This window comes from Alexandromys fortis, unplaced genomic scaffold, assembly GCF_014885135.2.
Source record: "Alexandromys fortis isolate MF-2015 unplaced genomic scaffold, M_Fortis_MF-2015_v1.1 scaffold_46, whole genome shotgun sequence".
Lineage (NCBI taxonomy): Eukaryota > Metazoa > Chordata > Mammalia > Rodentia > Cricetidae > Alexandromys > Alexandromys fortis.
Window position 1 is genome coordinate 10,095,605 of NW_026067919.1, and position 25,366 is coordinate 10,120,970.

Consider the following 25,366-nt stretch of genomic DNA (forward strand, 5'->3'; position numbering starts at 1 on the left):
ATCTATGTATGGACTGCATCCATACTTTAAATTTTTATTTATTATTATTATGTATGTGATACGATGTGTCCATGTCATGGAGGTAGGAGGACAGCTTTGTGGAGTTGGGTTCTCTACTTCTGTGGCGACCCAGTTAGCTTTCTGTTGCTGTGATAATCAACACCATGATCAAAAGCAACTCAGAGAAGCAAGGGTCACTTGGGTTATACTTCCAGGTAACCGGCCATCAGTAAGAGAAGTCAGGTCAAGAACTCAAACCAGATCAGAAGCAGAAACTATGGAGGGACGCTGCTGACTGGCATGCTCCCTAGCCTCTGCCGCGGTAACTTTCATAGACAGCACAAGACCCCTGCCTGGAGATGGTACCCACAGGCATGCTCATAGCCCATAGACCAATCTGATGGAAACTCCCTCAGACTCTGGGCTGTGTCAGGTTGATAGTTGAAGCTCACTAGGAGACGTAGAGTCAAGGCTTGCACAGCAAGTACCTTCATCCTCAGAGCCATCTTGCTGGCCCTAAATTATTTTTTCATACAAGTGTTTTATTATTTGCCTAATTATTGAAGAAATATTTGAGTTTAGCTTCATATCAAATACTTTCTTTGAGATTTTTACTTTGAAAGCTAATGTGAATAATATCAAATTATGAGAAAATGAATATGGTCTTCTTTAGTACTCATTTATTAATAGCAACTGAATTATATGTTTTTTGTCAGCTTTATTTTGTTTTAAATTTTTTTCAGAAATATTAGCATGTCTTCAGTTATCTGTGTGTCTACATAGTTATATATCTCTATAATCAGCCTGTACATCTGTATCTATCTTAATATTCTTGTGGAAAATCACTTTGTTCCAAGAGTCTTGGTAGCTTACATTCTATAACCAAATAAATCAAAAAAATTTTCCTGTCTTTTCCCCTCTGAAGAAGAAATTTCCTCTTTCCTGAGGAGTATTGGCAGTATTCTTATACTCTCCTGAGCCCAGCTCTTTATGATAGGTTCATGCTTTCCTTTTTTCATTTAGTTTTTCTTTTATTTTATGTGTATGAGTATTTGCCTACATATGTGTTCCTGATTCCTGCAGAGGATGTTGATATCCCGGAACTGGAGTCTTGTATTGTTGGAGGCAAAGAGAACAAGTACCTTTGACTGCCGAGCCATCTCCTCACTCCTAGTCTCTGATCTTCTGTGATAGGCTCTGATATGATTGGCCCTGGAATGTTAGCTTTCTCCATGGAAAGTGGTGGCTGAAGACTTGCAGTAGATACTAGATTGAAGTCCTGGGAGGTGCTGGGGCCTTAGTCATAAGCAGTGGAAAACAGATTGCTTCTGAAGAGAAGTATAAGATGATGTTTTATAGGGTGTAAGCCTAAAGCAGCCAGCTAAGAGATGCTAGACTGGGTGGAGTTGGTCATACCTAGTTAGGTGGCACTGGTCAAAATCGGTCCTGGTTTGGCAGGACCAACACTTAAAAATACGTTGGCTAGAGCTGGTTGAGATGGATGGACTGTAGTAGGCTGAGTAGGTGTGGAATGCAGTCAGGCAATATAAACTGTTCTGGGTCCTCATGAAGCCAGGGACAGCGGCAGGCCTTTGCGATACAGGCAGTGCCTGAGGCTTGTTCAGGAGTGGGAGAGGCAATGGTACTAACTTGATCTTCCCAGATTGGGGCAGTTCTTGCTGGGATGGAGATGGACACTCCTTTTCGCATCGCTCTCTGATGTCTGTCTTTCCCTGGGGTTTTCTCAAAACTTTCCCCATCAGGTGGGATTTGATGGCTGGGGAAAGTTGGAGATTTGGGGCGCTGTTGGTTTCTCAGAGCCTGGGAGGAAGAATGTTCTTTTCACTCTTCCTATCCGGTGCATGGAAGACTTGCAGTGATTCCAGCATGTGCCTATTTCAGTGGGCTCAAGGCGAAAGCCCCTATGGCTGAGGTCAGATGGGTTCCTCTTCCTTCTTGTCTTGCAAATGGTCAGCTTCTCATCTGCCTGGACTTTGTTCCTTGACTGCTTACATTCTTGGTTCTTAGAGCTGTTTTCTCTGGTTCTTTTGGCCTTTCTTGTCCACAGCAGAAAACTAAGCAAAGGCAGCTTTCTGAACTTGGCTGTCAGAGAACTTGGCCGTGTTCCAGGGAGCCCTATCACTGTCCATAGCTCTTACCCATAGCTACTTCTCCCTCCAGCACACACATAGGGTTTTGGTCTGAGTAGTCATCAAGAGCTCAGAGGCCAGAGGCCTATCCTTATCCTTGTTCTTCCTGACCTGATCACAGGGGCTCTTTATGAGGTGTGACTTTTCTTTACCCATATCACCTCAATGACTGCTGTGGGATCTTCAGGGTTTTTTTTCTTTTTTGACAGTTTCATATATCCCAGGTTTGCCTTGAATTTGCTGTGTAACTGAGACACAGTGGCTTTCACGTCTGATTCTCTTGTCTCTGCTTCCCAAGTTCTGGGAGTATAGGTGTGCATCATCATGCCTTGTTTCTGTGGTTTTGGGGATTGAATCTAGGATTTATGTATGCTAGGCAAGCATGCTAACTGAGATACATCCTTAGCACAGTACTTTGTTTTTATTGCAAAGTAATATTCTAATATATATCCTATATTATTCATGCATTCATAAGTTGATGAACATTGGAGTTGTTTTCTCCTTGGGGGCTGCTGTGAACATATGTGTACATGTTTTTATGTAGACATAGTTTTCACAAATTTGGGTATGTGCCCCAGAATGTATTTGCTGTTAGGTATGTGTTAACTACTTAAAGCATGGCCAAGCTGTTTTCCAAAGCAGTTGTGCAATTTTACATCTTACTGGGAAGCAATGTGAGGGTCACACTCTCTCCAAATCCTTGATACTGTGTTAAATCTCTTTTAATTTCTGTTGCTTGAGTTTTTGGTGTCAGATATAAGAAAGGTATCTTTCTTAAGCCAGGGTCATAAAGATTTATACTTATAGTTTCTTTCAAAGGCTTAATGTTCTTAGCTGTTTATATTTAGATTTATAATTTGCCCTATATTTATAATTTTCCCTGTTTCAATACAGGTGGTATAAGAAAGAGTTCAATTTGCTTTATATATATACTTGTTCTAGCATGACTTTTTAAAATTATTTTATTAATTTTTTGGCTAGTATACAAAGTAGTGGGTTTTATCATGGCTTCTTCAAATATTCGTATTATTATAATTTGTTCTCATTCTATCCTTTCCCTATATGCCTCTTCAGGCTTTTCCAGCTGATTCCTTTTCTTCATACAGCTAGTTCTCTCCTCTGCTTTTATAAATATGATATTTATTTAAAATCTTATCTTTAGTATACATGTGTAGATAATTACATATATCGGATATATAAAACTTTAGCATGATTCTCCAAATGTAATAAAATATGTGGTATTTGTCTTTCTGAATCTGACCTCTTTTACTTAACATGATTTCCAATTGTATTTCTTTCCTGCATATGTGTCCAGCATGGTTTATTGAAAAGGTTATTCTGGCCCACCTTAGCAGTATTGTTGAAAAAAAAGTCTAATCTTGGAGTTAGCTGTAAAGGTCAGTAGTGCGGCCTTTGACCACCATGCATGAGCTCTGGTTTGGATCTATAGCCCCTAATCAACAAAACCCTAATCCCAACCAATCAACCAGCCAACCAACCAGAACAGTAGCAACAAGAAGATAAACAAAACCACACACGTACACACACACAAACAAAACCCCACTTCTTATAAAATTCCCTACATCCTTGGATGAAGGAGCCAGGTTTGTCTTGTCATGAGTGTAAACCAGCACAGAGCACCGTCCATGGCTTCAATAGACTCGGTTTGTGTTTTCTGAAATGAAGAATGGAAGGACAGAAGAGAGCAGAGAGCACAAGAGAGAATAAGAGCAAACAAGAGACAGAGACAAGCAGAGAGACACATCCTGGGATTACGCGGGTAAAGGGGTGAAATCTGCATCATGCTTTGTTTTCCTTCGCTAAATTCCTTTCTGCTCATGTGTCTGAGTCTAAATACTCTTATTTTTTCCTAGGCCGGCTTTAATGACCATAGTTGATGGAAGACATTGTACTTGTGTCCGTGTAGGGTCAAAGATGATGGAGCAGATTCTTCTCAACATCTCTCCAGATTGCCTCAACAGAGTGATAGGTAAAATAGCATCCACACCACACAGTTGTCCCATGGAGCTGTTCACGAGAGTAATCAGGATGGAAAGGGCACTATGTTGTAGATGAAGCTTTTCCCTGTCAGTATAAAAGTAGGAAGATAGTTGAGTTTGAGTGAAACATGAATGAAACTTACGTAAGTTGGAAGGTAAGATCTCTTTACATCTGTCTTCGTACATGGATAAAGGAAGGAAGCTCTAGTTTCTTTAGCCCAAACTCCTAATTGGTCAGCAAAACACTAGGAATAGTAGTTAAACAAATGGTAGTTAAATACTAGCAAACAGGTGGATGTACAGCACCATGCCTGAGAGTGAGCTGTCATGGGAATGGAATGTTAGGATCCTCTAAGATGCTCAGCTGTGATGCCAGGGGCAGTCAGACTAAGATGAGAGCAGACACACCCTCCTGTTGGATGATCATGTATGCCCATCCTCACTAGCCTCATCCAGTTCCTTTGTTTTCTTAGTTTTGTAATAGTGGGTTGCTCTTCTTGTTAATAATGGGCTGAGCATCTAATCCAAAAATAGGAAACACAATGAAATTTCATGTTTAGATTTGAGTCTTATCCCTAAGATACCTCATAATGTATGTACATTTTTTTTCTTTAAATCTGAAACTCCAAAATCTTCTGCTCCCAAGAACATTGGTTCAGAGATATTCAGCTTGCATATGTACTTAAAGCTGTGATTAAAAACTGTAGAAATATGAGTATGAGGCTTTTTCTGGTATGGACATGCCCTTTCTAAAAATTATGAGTTTTTATTCACCTGCATAGTTACACACAAGAAGATACCAAAAGAGGGTATTGGGTCCCCTGGAACTGGAGTCAGGAGCGGTTGTGAGCGGCTGTGTGGGTGCAGGGAATTAAGCCTAGGTTCTCTGCAAGTACAGGTGCTCCCGACTGCTGAAGCCCAGTGCCATGCCCATCACTTTGTTCAGAAGCTGATGGCTGGAGCTGCTGTCGGGCTGAGCACGGCCTGTGCTTGCTCCTGATGCTCAGTGGGAACCACACCTTGATCTTTCTAGACTGCCTTCAACAGCTTGAACTAGAAAGAGAGGTAGAGACCAAGAAGTTTAAGGTGTGTGTGAAGGCCGAGGAACCAAGGGAAACAAGGAAAGGCTTCAGAATGTGTTTCTGTGAAGCTGAAGGGTCCTGACCTGAGTGGCATGTGTGTTTTCTTCCTCAGTACCTTCCTCAGAAGTCACCTACGGCTTGGTCGCCGCCGACTTGCTCCACTCCTTGTTGGCAGTCGGTGCAGAGCCTTGTGTGTTGAAGATCCAGAGCCTTTTCGAGTTGGATGAAAACAGCTACCCTTTGCAGCAGGATTTCTTCCTACTAGACTTCTGTCCTGATTCACGTAAGACGTGGAGCTTGGGACTTTCTCTGAGGTCAGAGGAGGACACAGACGGCATTCCAAGGAAGGAGTGATGAAATCATCTGTCTTTGGAATATTTATTTTTTATATGTTTATGAATTTTGCCTGTGTATAACTATGTACCATGTATGTGCCTGGTGCCCACAGAGGTCAGGAGAGGGTGCCAGATCCCCTGGGACCAGAGTAGAGTAGTATATGGTTGTGAGCTGCCGTATGGATTCTGAGAAAGCACTCTTAACTGCTGAGCCATCTAACCCTATGATCTGTGTTTTGAAATAAATGAAATGACAGGGTTTTTAAAATAAATATTTTATACTGCACAATATAATTATACTAAATATATGTTAATTTTTAAGAGAGAATTCTGTGAAGCTTTTATTATTTGCTTTTTTGTTGGTATTCTTTTTATTCTGGAGAAATGATCTAGCAAAAAAGGCTAGACCATTTCTCCACAGTTCCCTGAGAATTACGGGTCCCTCATTGTCATTTAATTTAGACCATGATGCATGAAGGCAATACATATTGAAGATGTGTCCACATGTAAGACATTTCATCACTTTCTGTTATAAAATCTACATATTCTTCTTTATTCTATCTTAAGAAGTTGCCAATGTGAACTAATTTCTTGATTTTAACTGTAGTTTTGGGCTGGGGACATGGTACTGTTGGAAAGTAGCATGTATGTGCTGGGCTGGGGATGCAGTGCTGTTGGAGAGTAGCATGTATGTGCTGGGCTAGGTTTGTTTTAGTTTTGCAGAAACATTCTTAGGAGGAGCAAAGTGGTCCACTGGTACCCCAGGTCCATCTTTCATGTCCTGATATGAGGTTTAGGTTTAAATAGAGAGCAGGAGGTATAGCTAACTAAACAATCCAGGTTGGGTGTGGTCCCATCTCATTGGCTCATCAGTGACACTTCATTGTTTTGGCCCCTGCTCTGTCCTGCAAGTTGCCTGAAGTCTTTTTCTGGGAGACAGGCTTCCTCTCTGGCTAAAACTTGGGTACCAATTTTTTCTTTCCTTAGCATGAGACTTCAGTAGAAATTCTAATTCCTTGGTGTCCATTGTCTCAGTATTCTGTTAGCAAAAGGAAGGGGCACAAATGTTTCTATTTAGGGTATTGTGGTTCCTGCCAGGATAGTTAACCAGCTGGACAAGTACTGTAAAAATGTCTGTATTCCTGAAAGCAAGCTACACATTCAATGCAATCCTTAACATAAGTCCAACGAGTTTCTTCACAAATAGAAAAAAAAATCCTAAAATTCATATGGAAGAACAAAACTACCTTATCCTGTACAGAAAATGATTCAAAATGGATCAGTATCTTTAAGATCTGATGGAACTGCAATCAGAAAACCCAGGCGAATGCTTCTAAGATCCTGACACAGGCAAGGCCTTCCTGGCACATCCAGACTGGTGTGGCTGGAGGAAGCGGCGTCTCCACCAGCTCAGGAAGGACGATCAAGAACTGGCAGATGGGACTGCAGACAGTTTTAAAACTTCTGCAGAGTGGAAATAACCCCAGAGTGAAGAGACAGCAAACCAGAGGAGAGGAAATGTCAGCTGTGCTTTTGACTTGGAATTCAGATCTAGAATGAAGAACAACAGCAACAGAAAACAATAAATTACAAACGAATTAAATAGATAGTTCTCAGAAGAAGTATTTACTCTATAAGTCTATGAAGAAAACAGTCAACTTCTGTAGCTCTCAGGGACATGCACACAAAATCTATATCAGGGTCCATCTCTCCCAAACAAAGGGGCTATTGTTGAGGAGACAAACAGCAAATATTGGCGAGAATGTAGGGAAAAGAGGAATCAACTCCAGCTAAGGGCTCCAGTAAATAGAGACGCAGCATCATGCTGTTCACATGAAGAAGGTACACCTGACACACAAGAAGAGTCATGCTCCAAGCGTGATGTGAGGGAAGGCAGACAGAAACAGCATACATGTTTCCCCATTCCAAATATATATATAATATGCTGTACATTATACACTACTTATCTTTACGTGATGTGTGCCTATATTTCATATAGTGTGTGGTCATGTGATGAAGGCCAGGGATAAGTGCTGTATAAACCAGGGAGGAAGAGTCAGTCTTGCAAAGGGCCACTCTGGGAGGTTGGCTTGTGTTACCTGTTGGCTCTAAATCCCTCCTTTAATACTTGCTCTAACAGTCAGCCTAGTGGCAGTTACAATGGTAAACAGTAGAGGGCGCTGAAAACGCACCGCGGAAGGCTGTGCTGCAGTCCAGGGTGAGCTGGAAGCCACATTCTTTGGCATCATCAGTGGGGCTCAACCGGACTGTCAGTCATGTGTCTGCCCTCTCCTGTCCTGCACACTTAGCGTCCCCCTTGCTGGACCTCCTTTGCTCACTCCCTCCTGCCTGAAAGTTTGTCAGCCGGCAAACTAACACAGCCAATGTGGTCATTTACCAGATCTCATTCTTCACCATCAGCAATGGACAGTTAATTTACAAGGGAGGAAGGAAGACCTTGAAGGAGAAAGGAAGGTTTTCACTTCCATAGGCCGCTAGGTGTCTTTTTCTGACCTCTCTGGTAGAATGGAATACTGATAGCATTTTCAGACATCTGGAATCTAGCGCTGCTCTCTGGCACATCTTCCTGACCCCCACCCTGTCCTCTGCTGGTGGACGGGAGACCACTCCTGGGCCGGGCTGCACCTTTGACCCACTAATGTACAAACCCTTACTCAATTCCTGAGAGATGGTTTCTTCCTTCCGTCCACAATTGAAACACAATTTCTCTTAAAGCAAACAGTGATTCGAGCACATCGTTCCACAGTAAGCATTAGGGGAAAATAATGGGCAACTATTACAGTCTGTTTTTAAAATTGCATGCTAAATTCAATTAAATTTGTCAATTATTTTGAAGGCGCTAGGCATATGGAATCTAATCACTGAATTATTTCATTATATTTTCCTTGTTAACTATTCAGACCTTCTTAGCAGATACTAGCTCCTCCCTGCTCCATGGATAAAAACGCCTTGTGACTCCCTTTATAGCCCCTCCCTCCCCTTTACCCAGGAGCTCGTTTTTACTTACTCTTCCCAGCGAAATCCATGTATCCTCTTTGGGCTGTCCTTGTCATCTAGCCTCTCTGGGGCTGTGGATTGTGGTTGATTGTCCTATCCTTTACTCCCACTAACCACCTATGACTGAGTACATACCATGTTTGTCGTTCTGGGTCTGAGTTACCTTATTCTGAATGATATTTTCCCTAGTTTCATCCATTTGCCTGAAAATTTTATGAGGTCATTGCTTTTTACAATGGAGTAGTACTCTGTTGTGTCCTTATCCATTCTTTGGTCGAGGGGCATCTAGGTTGTTTCTAGGTTTTGGCTATTACGAATAATGCTGCTATGAACATAGTTGAGCAAGTGTCCTAGTGGTATGATTGAGTATCTTTGGGTATATGCCTAAAATTAGTATAGCTGGAACCTGAGGTAGATTGATTTCCAGTTTTCTTCTTAGAAATCGCCATACCGATTTCCAAAGCAGCTGTATAAGTTTGCATTCCCACCAGCAGTGGAGGAGTATTCCCCTTACGCCGCACCTGATTCCTAAATGTGACTTTTTTAAGTTACTCCGGAGTCCTGTGTCTGCAGAGGCGTCGGTCCTCCCATCCTCTCCAGAGCCTACATCTGAGCCACTGTAGGATGATGTGATGGTGGTCCCCGGCCAGGGTCTTCATTCTTCAGCAGGAATAGCATGTGCCCAAGGAGCTGGTGTTTCCTTTGCTTGTTTACGTGACACACGGAGAACTTCAGCACTCTCTGAGGGACACTTCTTCTGGATACCTGAGGAAGGAGAGGACCCAGGCCAGGCTCAGGCCTGCCAGTAGGGACCAGATAGAGACAGGATACACAGCCAAACCCAGGCTTCCTTAGGGACCCCAGCAACCTGGGGAGGTACATGGGTGGACCTGAGCCTTGCCGTACAGTGTTTTAAGAACTTTAAGCAATAGCCGTTGCTGCCTGGGGCCTTGGTAGTCCACTAACCAGAATCTGCCTTTGGAACGTGTTTTCTTGCTGAAAAGTTATGCTAGAAATGATGACCCTGTCTTATGGCAATGGGATCTCTTCTCTCTGAGCCTTGGCCTTCACAGCCGGGAATGGGGGTCACTATTCTTGTCTAGGCTGTAAAGCTCCTGCCACTGTGCCTGGACTACAGCACATGGGCAGATAATACTGACTGATTTCTTCCGTCCTTCTCCCCAGAGCAGGGAGACTGGGATCAGGTTGGGGTGAGATAACTAGCGAGAGCTCTGAGAATGAGGATCTGAGGAACCCTCGTCCCTAAATGGAGCATCCTTCCCAGCCCCTCTCCTCATCACCAAGGCTCAGGGAGCAGCAAAAGAAAGCAGAATGTAAGAGTGTGGTGAATGCCTTGAACTCCAGGACGCAGGAGACAGAGCAGTAGGCTCTCCGTGAGGTCAAGACTGGCCTGGTCTATACAGGGCAACCAGGGTAACACAGTGAGGCAGCATTTTGACTCAGAAAACAAGCAAACCTGACCTCGGGAGAGCTGTGGGTCTCCATTGGATGACCTTGCTCATAATGCTCAGTGTATTGGGTCACTTCCAACAACCCCATAGGCCGGAGCCCAGCATTGAGTAGACACTTCACAATGTGCTTTCTCTTCCTTCTTTCCCTCAGGCAACCAGGGCAGGAAAAACCCAGTCTCTGACCATCTATTTCTAAGTAAAAACCCTCTTCACCAGAAGCTACCTCCTGTACACCCTGCCTGCCTGCTGAGTAAACCCAGACTGGAGGCATGTGGGTCCTGGAGGGCTGGAGGGCGCTGTGTATAGGAAGCCAGGTTATCCTGCACAATGCTTCCTCCTAGGGAGCCTGAGGGCTTTGGATACCACTGCTCAGGGGTGGTACCTGGAAGATGAAGTCCTCATCAAACTGTGAGCTGCAGGTTTCACGTTTTGTCTTGGACTGGTGGAAGTGCCATTCATCGGACAGTAGGTGGAGCTTTACTGGGGGCTGCAGGTCTCTGCCAAGCCTTGATCGGGCCCACCAGCAGCCGCTCAGACTCCTATTGGTACTCCACGGAGAACCACAGCCGGCCAGGCAACCATCAGGGAAGTCTGTCTCACTTGTGTCCTCTGGGGACAGCAAATGGTACACTTGGTGGCCTGTCAAAAGGGAGGGAAACAACGTGTAGATGGCAAGTGACCTCAGCGCTCAGCCTGAGTGCCAGAAGGGGGAGGAAGAGAAGCAGCAAGAGCCAGGAGCGTCACTGCTGGGCCCATACTAGGACACACAGACGCACACACAAACATACACAGATATCACACACACAGATACACAACCACATATACATAGATGTACACACACAGAGACACCACACACAGACACACAATACACTTAGGTGTACACACACATACATACACAGATAAACACACAGAGGCACCACACACACAGATACACACCCACATACACATAGATATACACACAGAGATACCACACACAGACACACAATACACTTAGATACATACACACATAGATAAACAGAGACAACGCACAACACACACACACAGAGTGCCTGTCTGCTCATCCCACAAGCATGATGTGGAATCAGAGCCAAGCCTCTGACAACAGCCTGTCTGGGTTCTAATTCCTAAATGTGGTATCTGGACCTGTTTTTAAATATTCTCTGAGCCAGTTTCCCCAGCTAGAAAATGGGGTTCACAATGCCTATCTCCAGCTCACTGTGAGGGTTTTGGGGTTCCTTAGCATAGTTCCCAGAATGCTGATGGCCTGAGACAGGCACTCCACAACGACATTTCTTCCCCAACTTGCCTCACTCTGAGGGCAAGAGTCCATGCAAAGCCTTCGGGAAAGAAGGCCCAGATTCTCACCTGCCAGGTGGGCTCCCAGCACATGGGCGGAGTTTGTCCCATTGTCTTTCGAAGGAAGAGGTGGTGGCCTGGTCTGGCGTCTCTGGCAGCTCCTCATAGATGAAGATGGCGCAAAGCCTCCTCCACAGACAGCAGTGCACCCCAATCAACAGCAGCAGTCCCCCAGTGACGCCTCCTGTCACCAAGGCTAGAGGCTCTGAGGCAGAGACCGGCTGAGGAAAGCCACTCCCACAATGGGCACACCCCTCTGCCATTTTCCTTGGGACCAACTGGCCCTGCACTTGGATGTGGCTCTGCTCCAGAATAAAAAGCAACCCCTCCCTCCTGGAGCCTCCACCCTGGGTTCCTGCTGGGGTTTGAATGTGAGCTGGATGTGGGTGCCACACACTTAAAGAGAGTTCAGGAAGGAATCTGGGTCCCATGGCTTGGTAGAGCTCTTTTTGAAGGGGTCCTGTAACCAGATGGGTGGCTCCACGTGCCCTAGGCTCTGTAGTTAGTGTCCATTCCCTTCCATTTCCCCCACCCCATCTACTGTCAAGGGGAGCCCATGCTATGACCAGAAGGTGCAGACAGTGAAGTGTAAAGGGGGAAGGGTGGCAGATTTGAGAAATGGAGACGTAAGGACCCTTCGACTTCCACATTTGCAGGCACCCTGGAGGCTATTCCTGGAGCCTTTACTAAGGCTTCGAGGCTTGGTCTCACTTGCTGGTGCAGGGACTGGGCAAACAGACTCCTGGACATGTGTGAGCATGGGTCTTCCTGGGTTCAGGGCTATCGACAGGTTGCTGAAAAGGCCGGACCTGTCCAGACACATCCTAACCCACAACCATCTGCGAAGAGCTAACCACGCCCTTCACTGCATCTCAGAGAGTGGCAGGGGGGGAGAGAAGTGCTTGAACTGTCTTGGAGAGCAGATTCTGCGTCCCAGGATAGGGGTGGGAGTGAGGCCACTTACCTGCTACGGGGCTGGTCCAGTGGCTCGTGGCTTCAGAACCTCAGGCTCCCGCGTGGACAGTGACACCCCCCCAAGGTGTGACCTTGTTGGGGAAAGTATGTCACCGAGGGGGTAGGCTTTGAGGTCTCCTTTGCTCAAGCTGTGCTCAGTGTGGTACACAGTTCACTTCCTGCTGCCTGCGGATCAAGATGTAGAACCCTCAGCTCCTTCTCCAGCACCATGTCTGTCTGCACACCACCATGCTTCCCACCATGATGATAATGGACTGAACCTCTGAACCTGTAAGCCAGCCCCAAGTAAATGTTTTCCTTTATAAGACTTACCATGATCGTGGTGTCTCTTCACAGTAATAGAGATCCTAACAGAAACAGGGTCTAAGGAAAGGGGGGAGGGGGAGGTCCATCTTGTGTTTACAACCATAGAAGTAAAGACCAAAGATGAAGCTTTGGCTGCTGGTTTGCCAGAGGTGCTGGTACCATATCTACCAAAGGCCATGCAGGGTCGGTAAGACGGTGGCAAGGCTCTGCCCTGCTGGAGCTTCCCTTTGCCTGTGGCTAGGCAAGATGAGTTGCGAACTGGGCACAGAGGTCCTAGAGCTGCATTCTCTACCCAGTTCTCCCAAGGTGACCATACTACCTCATTCCTGAACCTCTCAAAGAGAGCTGGACCACCACCCTGGCATTTCCCCATCTCCTTCCTTCCAGCTCCTGTCCTGGCAGCAGAGTCAGATTGGAGAACCCAGTTTTCAGAGGCAATCGAGAAGCAATCAAGGTTCTCCATGACCCATCTTTCCTTCCAGGTATGAGTTAGATCTCTGCACGTGTTAGTGTGTTAGTTCCTAAGGCCCTTTTTCTGATGCTAATGACAGCTTACTAGAGGCCCTTTCCTTCATCCTCAAAGCCTGCTGGGCAGTGTTTTCTAACCTCGATTCTGGGTCTTTTTTTTTTTTTTTTTTTTTTTTTTTTTTTTTTTTTTTTTTTTTTAGATGGATCTCTCTAGCTAATTCTGGCTAGTCTGGAACTCACTACATATTTCAAGCTGGCCTCAGACTCACAGACATCCACTTGGTTCGGCCTCTTAGGTACTGGGATGAAAGGTTTGTGCCACCACGCTTGACGTGGGGCCAACTATTTCTGCTCTTCTCTTATAAGGCCACTCAAAATAGCAGGATTTCACCAGGCAACTCAGGTTAATTTCCTCATGTTAGGGCCATTAACTTAATCACATCTGCAAGTGATAGGAATAAACCCTTTCCTCCCCAAGTTGCTTTTGGTCATGGTTTTATCACAGTATTAGTAACCCTAACTAAGATAGCTGTAGACCATTTTGGAAGCTGAGAAAGGATAGCTTTAACTGTAAACATGAAACAGAAAGAGTGTACCAGGATTAGAGAAAGGCTGTAAATTCTCAAAGCCCACCCCCAGTGACATACTCTCTCCAGCAAAGGTGCACCTTCTAAACCTCCCCAGATAGCACCACCACCTGGATATTCAAATATCAGAGCCTGTGATGGGGAGAAGTGGGGAGACAGATACCACCACAGATACCACCACTCAGAAACAAGCAACTCATGACATTTCCAATTATGGGATGTTTTGAACAATGTGATAAAATACCATACCAGTCCTGGGACTCAAATCAACTCTGTTCTTCCAATGTATCCATGCTCTATATGCTGATTCCCCCAGTAGTCTCGGATCTTGCTTATCAGCTCAATGGTTGCATTATAGCTGTGCCTATGTTCGAGCGCCATCTACAGAGTGGTCCAGCACTATTAAATCACATCTGCATCATGGCCCTCATTTTGTCCCCTCACACAGGCATTGTAGTTTCTCATATCATCACAAAAGGAGGACAGAGTATAATAAGATTGACAGAGAGACCACAGTCACAAAACTCTTACTATATTATTTTATTACGTGTTCTATTACATCGTTATTATCCTGTTACTTAGCTCGTTATTGCTGCTAATCTGTTATTGTTCCTACAATGATCTTAGTTTATTACAGGTGGGGATGGCTAAGAAAAAGCACAGCACATACACAGCACGTGCTGGGTTTGACACGACTGTGGTTTCAGGCATCCTCTGGGGATAATGTAATTTGTCTGCAGATGAAGAGCATCTGCTCTAATGTTTGGTTAGCAAAAGCGGAGGATGAGTGGGGCCGCAGGTGGGCTTTTATTCTGTTTTACTGAGTGGGGAAGTAAGTGGCTGGGGTGAGAGGCGGCTAGCAAGGGCCTGACCTGGGTCTGCCAGCAGCTACCTGTTCCAGGTGCTGTCTTGACCACTGTGCTGGCTTGAATGAAAAATGTGCTTTAGAGGTTCAGGCATCTGAACACTTGGTTCTCAGTTGGTGGCACTGCTTAGGCAATCTTATGGAACCTTTCGGGGTTGCTTCCTTAGTGGAGGAACCACATCTTTTTAAAAGAGATTTTACACTATATTTTTATTGATTATTTGGGAATTTCACATCATGCACCGTGATCACACTCATTTACAAGTCCTCCCAGGTTCACCCCAACCCTTGTGACATCCCGAAGAAGAAGAAGAAGAAGAAGAAGGAGAAGGAGAAGGAGAAGGAGAAGGAGAAGGAGAAGAAGAAGAGGAAGAAGAAGAAAAGGAGAAGGAGGACCTCAATTTGTGTTGATCACATATTCACTGGAGCATGGTCAAACTCCCAGTGGCCAGCCTCTTAAAGAAAACAGAGACCTCCCCCACCCCACTAGAAGCCATCAGTTGTGGAGAACTACACTTGAGCATCTTTATCACAATTTTTAAGAGTTCTCTATCTAGGCTGTTACTTTTGGAGGCCAGGTGGGAAGCGGATAGGGGTTGTTACAGAAGCCTTCTGCATCCCTCTTTCTCAGCTGTGAGTCTGCAGTCATCAATATCTCTGCAAAAGTAGCTTCCTTGCCCTTTACAGTCGGCAGGTGCACATGGACTTCCACATGATTTCTGGCAACGGCATGGACCACCAACATCTGCATGGTCTCCTTTGGTGCCACAGACCTCAGCACAGTCTCCATGAACATCAACATGATCCTCTACTGCAGCATTGGCCACGGACACCACCACAGCCCTTGATGGCGGCACAGACCACAGGCATCTGCAAGACCTTAATGGGCCATGGACATTAACATGATGCCCATCTGCAGCAGGGCCACAGAGCCCAGCATGGGCTCAGTTGGCTGCAGATATCTTGAGTCTTTTCCCTCATTGATTTTGTTGGACAGACCACCCACAGCTATGCCAGAGTCAGGGAAGACCAAGAAAGTGAGGGACTGATCTTTTCAGTCTTACAGTAGGGAGCTGGTCAAGGGAAAGGGGACTCCAGGAATGGCTGTGTGCCATTGCTTTGTTTTCTTATTAACGAAATAATATAGAAAAACCAAGACTTCAGAAGGTACTCAGAGGTAACAGCCTCTAAGGACTAGGAATTTCCAACCCCAGGTTTAAACCTGATGTGGCGAGGCCTAAAGGTCTTTCTACTGCACCCTGAACCTTCTGTCTATTCAAGGCCGGACACTGCAAGCATAGGAAAGGTAAATAATAAGGAATGTGTTCAGATGGAACAACAAACCATCCAATAGATAGGGGTGTGTTGTCTTCACCTACCTGGCAAGCAGAGGAGATTGGCAGCCCAGAGCACTACAGAGTGTTTTATCAAAATCCCAGGCTCGCTGGGCAGTGGTGGCATAGGTCTATAATCCCGGCACTCGGGAGGCAGAGACAGGCAGATTTTTTTGTGAGTATGAGGCCACTTGGAATACAGAGTGAGTTCCAGGATAGCGATGACTATGCAGAGAAACTCTTTTGAAAAACCAAAACCCAAACCAAACCTAACCAAACCAATCAAAACCACTACAACAAAACCCAGACTCCCTCACCTCCTTCAGTTTCCATAGTTACGGCTTCTGATCTGTCCTGCTAGTTTTATGTCAACTTGACACAGCTCCAGTTGTCTGAGAGGAGGGAACAGGCAGAGAAGGCTGTAGGACACTTTCTTAATTAGCAATTAGGTGTGTGTGGGGGGCGAGGCTAGGGGCGTGGCACAGACCATTGTGAATGGGGACATGCTGGACAAGACTGTCAGGGAGGAGGCGCTGTAAGGAGGAAGGGGAAAGGCAGATGAATGGGGTTGTCATTAGTTGGGGCTAAGTCCCCTTTTGGACATATGATTTATTTGGCCCCATGAGAGTAGAAGTAATGTCGGTCCCATCCCAATGGAAGCTTCAAGAACTGACGCATGATTTACCATGTTTTTCTGCATTGAGGTTGTAAAAGCAGGTGTTAAGAAGTCCCCATGTGGGGCAGAGCCCTCTTGTCAACCTGTGATGGGAGCAAGATTGAGAAACAAGCTTCTGTTTAGTTTGCTGATAATGTCACAGAGGATATGTGACTGGAGCTTGATCTTGTCTACACTGACACAGGCAGGTAGTTAGCAATATGCGTATGTACATGGTCTTCAGAGCGATCACCATCAGAGCAGCAAGGAGCCACAATCTCCGACCCAACAGGCACACACAGCAGCCAGTTCTCCAGAGTGAAGGTTGTATTGGTGTCACTACCCCACTAACTGGCAGCCTACAGCTCCCAAGGATTAGGGAAAGCTTCCTAACTGGCGCTGCCACTAATGGTATGTACGTACAAGCATGGGGATCCAGTTGCTCACTTACTGGCTTGTTGAAATATGAAGCTGCGGGGCTAGCTTATGCCCGAAATAACAACACACAAACTGTATTCATTTAACTGCTTGGCCCATGAACTCTAGCCCTTACAGGCTAATTCTCACACCTGGACTAGCCCATTTCTAATGATGTGTGTAAGCACCCCAAGGTGCGCTTACCGGGAAGATTCTAGCCTAAGTCCATCATGGGTTGCAGCTGCCTGGGAGAGCAGAGCATGGCGGCTGTCCGGTCCCTCTGGAAGCAGGGCAGAGTCTGACCTCACTTCCTCTTCCGCCCAGAATTCTATTCTGTTTTCTCCTCCCATCTATGTTCTAAGCTATGAGGCCAAGCAGTTGGTTTATTGCTCAACCAATGAAATCGACAGATTGATATGACACTCCCACATCACTGGCTGGCTCTTCAGTGCTGTCTCCGTCTCTGTCCAGGAATAAACAGGCACAGTCAGATGTCCCATGGTATCTCAGCCATCTCGGTTATCTCAGCATCCTTGATTGCGTCTTAGTGTGACCCTCTTCCATGCGCTCTTTAGCCCCTGGCTAGAATAGGCTGCTAGATGTTTTCCATCTGAGATATGATGCGAAGGAAATAATCCAGATGGGTGCAGGCTGTTTGGCGCTCCATGGAGCTCACCAATCAGGTCCTGCAGTCTAGATCTATACAGCTGCACTTGCTACAGTTCTTTCCAGGCTTCTGAAGGAGTGACGCATCCCCCAGAGATTCTGGACCTGCACCCGGATGCAGCCATTGCCGGAGTACCTGAGTCTTGCATTGAATTCTGTCATAGCATTCAGGGGGCCCATGATAGCACGTTCTTGAAGAATATTTAACAACTGGCAGCCGAAGTGGTCAATGCCTATAATCCCTGGGAGGCTGACACAGGAGAAGTGCAAATTTGAAACAAGCCTGACTTCATGGCAGGAGGAAGAAGGAAAGAAGAAGTAAAGGAAGAGAAAGGAGGCGGGGAAGGAGAGGAGGAAAGCAACAGGGACAAGGAAGGGGAGAAAGAGGAAAGAGAGGAACAGAAGAAGGAGGAGGAAATGAAGGAAGAGGGCGGAGAGGCAGCTTGGCAGCTGTATTTATGGCAAGGAGGATGTGTGGATGCTGAGCAGGCAAAGGCATAGACTGCAGAAGATGTCTGCTCCTCAGCCCATTTAGTGTCCAGTTTTGCTTTTTCTGATGATAAAACCCACGTGTGCACCCCTATTCTTAAGCCATGTCATTGGGTAGTCCCCCATCTCCTTAACTCCATAGATAGGCTAGTCCAGACCTGGCCAGTTGGAGCACCACACCCTTAGGCCTCCGTGGTTGGTAGCCCATCTCATTTTACTGACTTGAACTCAAAATCCACAGGCAACTGTTGGATGAGATAACAACAGTAACTAACACAATCATTCAGTGAGCTCTGGATTTCTCAAACCGTTCTCATGAACGTGAAGCCGTGGAGACAATCTAGGAGTTGCTGGGAATGTTCAAAGGAATGGCGAGATACCGGTCTCCAGTGATGCAATTCAAGCCGGTGTGGCTCCTGCTGAGCCCTGCTCTCCTGGGATCCTGACTTCTAAGACCCAAAGTAAAGTAGCTGCACTGCTGTGGCCAGTTTGATTTGGCCACCGGCTCTTGAAAGCAGAGCATTGACTACTGAGATCATTCTCTGTAGGCATGCAAGACAAGCTGACAGGGATGTATGTCATGCTCATAGCCTAGCAGGAAAGACAGTCAGAGATGGCTGCGTCTTAGATCACATGGCCGTTGGATCAAAGTCACCACATTCAAGTGCTAACTCTTCGGCTGGCAAGGATGTGTGCATGTTCCTCGACATTAAAAATGACCGTCGTCTATAAGATTCATCTTTTTTTGAATTGTGATTGAGAAACTTGGCAGGACCTGAGGAGCAAGATTCCTAGCTCCAGGGGAAGTGTATAGCATCCATTAAGATGGTTCAATGGTTAAGAGCAACGACTGTTCTTCCAGAGGACTTGGGTTCGATTCTCAGCACCCATATGGCAGCTCACACCTGTCCGTAACTCCAAGATCCCTCACACAGACACACATGCAGGCAAAGCAACAATGCACATAAAATAAAAATAAACAAGTTATTAAAAAAGAAAGGAAAAGCCACTAGCTTGACATCTAGGCTTTTAAAGCAATAGTCATCTTGCGTCAGTAGAGGGCGCCCTCTGGCTGAGAGAGGGCATGGAGCAAGGCCAGCAGGAAGGTGGATCAGGAGCCCCTGCAGGAAGGGCTGGAACTGTGGACTGTAACTATTTCTGGCTCTGTATACTCAATCCAGAGAACTTTCTAGTTCTACGTCAAGTCTACACGCTTCCTTAGAACAACTGATTTTTGTCCCTGAACAAACTCCAGTGGTCTCTGACTCGCAGTTCAAGTCTGAACTTGTATCCTGGTCCATGATGCCGCGATGATCCTCAGGCTGCTGATAAAAGTGTGTCACTAATGGCATTGTTGGAAGCAAGGGATAGACATCTCTCCCAACGAAGTTTAAATAAAAAGTCAATAAAATCTGTGTCTGTAATTGAGGTATGGAGGGACGAGTTAGGTTTTTGTCTTCCCTGGGTTGCAGGCTCTATCCAGTGCAGACTTGGACAGTCTTACTTCGTCATTCTCTGAGCCTCTCTTCCATCAGCCTTGTGTAAGACGGGTGCAGCAGCTTCAGGGCTCACACACCCAGGGAGAAGAGTGTCCCCTCCTAAGGCCCTCCATAGATTTTCATGTTACTGGCTCTAAATGGGACATACGTTTGTCCTAAAGAGTCTCTGTAGCCAGGGTGAGGTGACATAGCGATTGGCTTTTGCCTAGTCACACCCCGCTCCTCTGAGACCCTCCTACAGCCCCGGGGTGGAGAGGCGAGGAACAGGTGACTAATCTTTAAAATGTAGGTTGAGGGCAGAGAACCCTGATTGCTCTTTGGGCTGACAAGTGAGGGGGACTTGATTGGGGGAGGGGGAGGGAAAGGGGAGGCAGCGGTGGGGAAGAGACAGAAATCTTTAATAAATTAAAAAAAAAACAAACAAAAACAAAAAAAATGTAGGTTGAACAGCTGGAAGAGAGATCGGACAGCTTAAGCAAGAGAAGTTTCTCCATCACTGCAGGCTTGCAGGCGAGCAGGTGGAAACCCAGGGTTTTCCAGTTTGTTGCTTCACTGCTCTAGGTATTGCTTATCTGGGGGTTAAGACATTTCTCCATCTGCTCCGCGGCTCCCCCAGTAGCAACACAAAGAAAGGGCAGAGGGGGAGAATTACCCTTGTGGATGAAAGGAACTGGCCCTCTTCACTTTAGATCCACTGTTCAGTGACTTGGCCAAACGTATCTTTGGGACGATGTGCACATAGACCCTTGCAATTATCCACAGAGAGAAATCTTCTCCATAAACACAGAAAGAAATGAAGGCAACTTGGGGGTAGCTAACAATCTCAGCTCGTCTGCCTTCAGGCCAGCCAAACAGCTGTGTGTGCTGTCCTCCTCATACATATCCTGTCCCTGGGAGAGACAGTCATGAAATGCCATGCAGGGCTCATCATATCTAGCTCCAAGCCTAGTTGCCGGAACCAGCTGCTACTAGCCTGCCCCATCATGTCTGCACATGCTCTGGGAGCTCGCCTGGCCCATGGGTCTGCATGCACTCCAGGATGACACAGTTATGGGATCCTTCATTCAGCACACCAGTGTTAGTAAGGACCAGATATGGGGATTGCCAACTCCCATCCAGAAGAACAGCAAGAGCTGTCAGACCCTGCTGGGCTAAAATTATGGGTTCCTAGGGAGTGGGGCAGATCTTTTGGCGATGAGTTCCTCTCTGGGATTTTCCCTTAGGAGTTCACTTCATTGGTTCTGTGGTTTCCTCTTTGTCCCCATCTTCCATCTGAAGTGGGCCTGAGCTGTGTTCATGGAGAGCCACACCTCTGTAGCCCTCTCCCTGTTAATAAAGCTGTGGTGACAGTGGGCAGGGATACTTAAGTGGACAGAAATACAGGCTCACAGTTTCTTTGGTGCCATGTGTCCTTTAGAAGCTCCAGTTGCCTTCCTACCTATTGGCTTCCAGTGTTTTACATGGGCAAGAAATGGGATTAATGAAGAAGACCATGGCCTCTTATTGATCAGACTGGACATTCTGTATATTCTATGTGTGATGTCCTTAACCCGAGATCAGCGTGAATATTCATCTTGGTTTAGAAGGAACAGCCTTGGACTGGTCTTGGCCATTCAGCTGCACTCATGATCAGGTTCAGAGACCCTTAATCAAATGGGCTGGAGAAAGCCACCTCCATCCTTGGCTTGCTAACACAACTTCTTAGAAACTCCTGTGTCTTCCTCAATTTATAGCACAGCATGGTTGTATTTATTCTGTGTCACCTCTGCCTGTGCCCGGTGAGCACTGCCCACGTTCTGTGCCCAGTGAGGACTGCCCACGTTCTGTGCTCACGTTTTTCTAATGCATGCAGGCCTTTATAGACAGGCAAGAAGCATTCAGCAAATGCCAACACTGTGAAGTTTCCAATCACCTGCCCTAGGCTAAAGGTGGCTTTTTAGACTGTAGGGACTGATGTACCAGGTACTGTGCAGCCCGCCTCGTGCATGCACTGAGAAACTGCTTTCTAAAGTTTCGTCTTAGGATTTCTGTCGCTGTGATAAAGCACCATGGACAAAATCAACCTGGGTGAGGAAGGGTTTATTCAGCTTATAGTGTTACAGTCTATCACTGAGGGAAGTCGGGGCAGAAACTCAAACAGGATGGGAAGCTGGAGGCAGGAGCTGATGCAGAGGCTGTGGAGGAGTGTTACTTCCTGGCCTGCTCCTCTTGGCTTGCTCAGTATGCTCTCTTATAGAACCCAGGTCCCCCTGTCCAGAGGTGACACCACCTGCAATGGGCTGGGCCTTCCTGTATTAATCATCAATCAAGAAAATGCATCACAGACTTGCCCACTGGCCAGTCTGGTAGGGACATTTCCTTCATTGGGGTTCTCTCTCCCCAAATGACTCTAACTGTGTCAAATTTGCACAGAAGTAGCCAGCACAGCTTTGTACCTCTTCCAGGTATAAACTCTACATTTTCGGTATAAAGGCTTTCCTTCTGGAAGACAGCACCCATCCCAAATAGTGGCTGATATGGGGTAGCGGTCAACTTCTCTCTCACGTAAAATCTTGTCGCAAATAGTCTAGAGCTGCTGTCAGGCCACCACGTTGTTGGGCATTGGCTCTGACATCTCTAGGGTCCTGTCTTCATTGGGATGCTATAAACAAGGTTCGCACCGTGCCTTCATTGTGGTTGGCGGCAGAGGGAAGGAATAGACACATTGCTTCTGAAGAGCATAGCAAGAAGCTGCACATAGTTTCTGCTCACTTCTTGTGGGGCAGAATGTACCCCTACTGCTTGGTTCATGGGACCTTAGAAATGTAATCTGTGTTCCTGATAGAACTCCTGGCTAGAGGGGTTTCCATAGATGAGGAGCGAGGAGACTAGGGTTGGCCAGCAGTGTCTGTCTTGGGGTGGATCTTTAAATGGAACAGAGGGGATGCGGGGAACTGGAATGCACATCATTAGAATCTGTTCTTTGTGTGCTCTGGACCCTTCAGGTGCCCAATTGTCCATTCGCGCACTTGTCACCAGTCTCTTGGGGCAGAAGCACCTAAGAATCAGACCAGTCTGGAACTCCTGCTTGTTTTGATCTTGGAAACATGTAGAGTTGAACTAAGGTGGAACAGTACTCTTGGATAAACCCATCTGTCCGTCTATCTATCTATCTGTCTATCTATCTATCTATCTATCTATCTATCTATCTATCTATCTATCTATCTATCTATCTATCTATCTATCCATCCATCCACCTGCCCATCACCTACTGTATACCTGGAGGGTTAGTGTCCTTTTATTTGTAGAGCTAACGTGAGAGGAGCCTATTGCATCATAGAGATATTTTTGTTAGAAAAACAGATACTGTTTGACATAACTGAAGCTTTCTCTCCCTCCACACTGACACATCGACTCAGCATCCCTTCTAAAACTACTGCAGATACTGCACACTGACCCACCCTCCTGCGGAAGTGCTCTTTCCCTCTGCCCTAGGCTTGTGGACAGGGTCAGTGAGATTTTAGTATGCGAGCCCTTTAGATTTCAAGATTTTTAGATCATATTTTTAGGTCAGGGTTACCAAGAGGAAATAGACTGAACCCCTCACTGTTGTTGCAACATTTCTTCTTGCTCCTGTTCATTAAAAACAGGAAAGATACCTACTCTTCCTCCTCTTTAACTCACTCTGGATCTCAGTTCTTTGGATGTTGAGATAGGAGCGGAGGGGCTGCGTCCCTGGCACCCGGCCGCCCACATGGCTAGCCTATGCCCGAAATAATTACACGGAAACTGTATTCTTTCAAACACTGCCTGGCCCGGCTAGTTTTAGCTTCTTATTGGCTAGCTCTTACATATTGTTCTAACCCATTTCTAGTATTCTGTGTAGCCCACGAGCTGGCTTACCAGGGAGGATCTTAACCTGCATCTGTCTGGAGAGGGAGAATCATGGCGACTCAAAAACTAAGCTTCTTTTTCCCAGAATTCTCTTCTGTCTACTCCGCCTACCTAATTTTCTGTCCTATGAGGGCTGAGGCAGTTTCTTTATTATTAACCAATGAAAGCAACAGATAAGATACAAGACCCACCTCCATCATTTGGAGACAGTAGTGATGTCATGCTTTTGTTTCCATTCTCTCTCTCTCTCTCTCTCTCTCTCTCTCTCTCTCTCTCTCTCTCTCTCTGTCTCCTGATTCCCTAGTTGTTGAACAATTCAGCACAATGCATACTACCCTGTCTGTTTTTGGCCACTCTACCTCCATTCCTTTTTTGGGGAAAGTGTGGCATGTGTGTGCATGCATGCATGTGTTCATGTATGCATATGTCTGTGTGTGCATGCATGTGTGTGTTCATGCCTCTGTGTGTGTGGCAATGGGGCTCACAGAGAGGCATTCTCACAGAGGAGCTAGGATAATGGTAATTGTGTGACAGAATCTGGTTCACCTGGGAGATGGGCCTCTGGCGATGCCTGTGAGAGATTATCTTGATTAAGTTAACTGATGTGAAAAAAAAATCAATCTTAATTATAAACGGGACAATTCCCTGAGTGGAGAACCTGGACTGAATGCAGTGGAGAAAGTGAGCCGACATTAGCGCACATTTCTTCCTCTGTTTCCAGGTTAGGAATACAGTGTGACTGGCTGCTGCAAGCTCCCTCTGCCTTGACTTCCTGCCATGGTGGACTATGTCCTAGAATTGACATAGAACAACCCATTTCTCTCTTAAGCTGCTTTTATCAGAGTATTTGGTCACAGCAGGGAAAGAAGCTAAGACAGGAGCCAAGTGCTTTCTCCCAAGGCAGTAACAGGGTGCGGCATCAGGAGCACTGCGTCATCTGGCTTCTGTCTTGCAGAGACAAGCTGGCTCTTGACGTCAGCTTCCAGGGGTGTTTCCTGCAGTTTCCCCACACACTGCCCCTTTGCTTAGCTTAACCAGAATTAGCATGTGACATAGAGCATATTAAAAATCAAACAAAAGTCCAGGCAGTGGTGGCGCACGCCTTTAATCCCAGCGCTTGGGAGGCAGAAGCAGGCGGATCTCTGTGAGTTCGAGGCCAGCCTGGTCTACAAGAGCTAGTCCCAGGACAGCCAGGGCTGTTACACAGAAAAATCCAAAAACAAAAAAATTAAAAAAAGTCAAATAAAGGGAACAGAACCAACTGAAATAAGAAGAGCTTTCTTGACCCCCATCTTTCTTTCCAGTGACATCTGTCTTCTCCCCTTCATGGCCGAGCTTTAGTTGACTAGGTACACACCATGTTGGTGTCTCCTCTCCTAACTATTCCTCTACCCATTCCAGAAGTGTATGCCTCCAGCACCTCTCTGAACAATATGCTCTAGTGCCCTGGGTCACCCCGGTATAGTTGTTTTCTTATATCCGGTCTGGTTCTCAGTCCTTGCCACTTGATCTCTCATCACTGGGTTTCTAAGCCTTTCTCTCACTCACTTTTTTAAAAAAGATTTTTATTTCTTTATTATGCACACAGTGTTCTACCTGCACACTTCTACCTCGAAGAGGGCACCAGATCTCATTATAGGTGGTCGTGAGCCCCCATGTGGTTGCTGGGACTTGAACTTAGGACCCGTGGAAGAGCAGGCAGTACTCTTAACCTCTGGGCCATCTCTCCAGACCCATCTCATTCATCTTTTTCTCTGAAGATCTTACCTCTGAGACATTAGAGGTCACCCCTGCGTCTATGATGCTCAGACCTCCTAAG

General features: G+C 46.1%; 1 protein-coding gene and 1 pseudogene across 11 annotated transcripts in view; one reads left to right on the forward strand and one right to left on the reverse strand.

Moving 5' to 3' along the window:
• The window catches only part of Shld2 (shieldin complex subunit 2), a 90,756-nt gene extending 84,868 nt beyond the window's left edge, over positions 1-5,888 (forward strand). For all 11 annotated transcript variants that reach the window (XM_050140667.1, XM_050140665.1, XM_050140669.1 and 8 more), the window contains 2 exons: positions 4,025-4,140; positions 5,345-5,888. In XM_050140667.1, the coding sequence (XP_049996624.1) occupies positions 4,025-4,140; positions 5,345-5,586 (358 nt within the window). In that variant the 3' untranslated portion in view covers positions 5,587-5,888. The remainder of the gene's footprint in view (positions 1-4,024; positions 4,141-5,344) is intronic.
• Positions 5,889-6,003: 115 nt separating this feature from the next.
• On the reverse strand, positions 6,004-17,295 carry LOC126500620 (synaptotagmin-15-like; annotated as a pseudogene).
• Between the last annotated feature and the right edge of the window lie 8,071 nt (positions 17,296-25,366).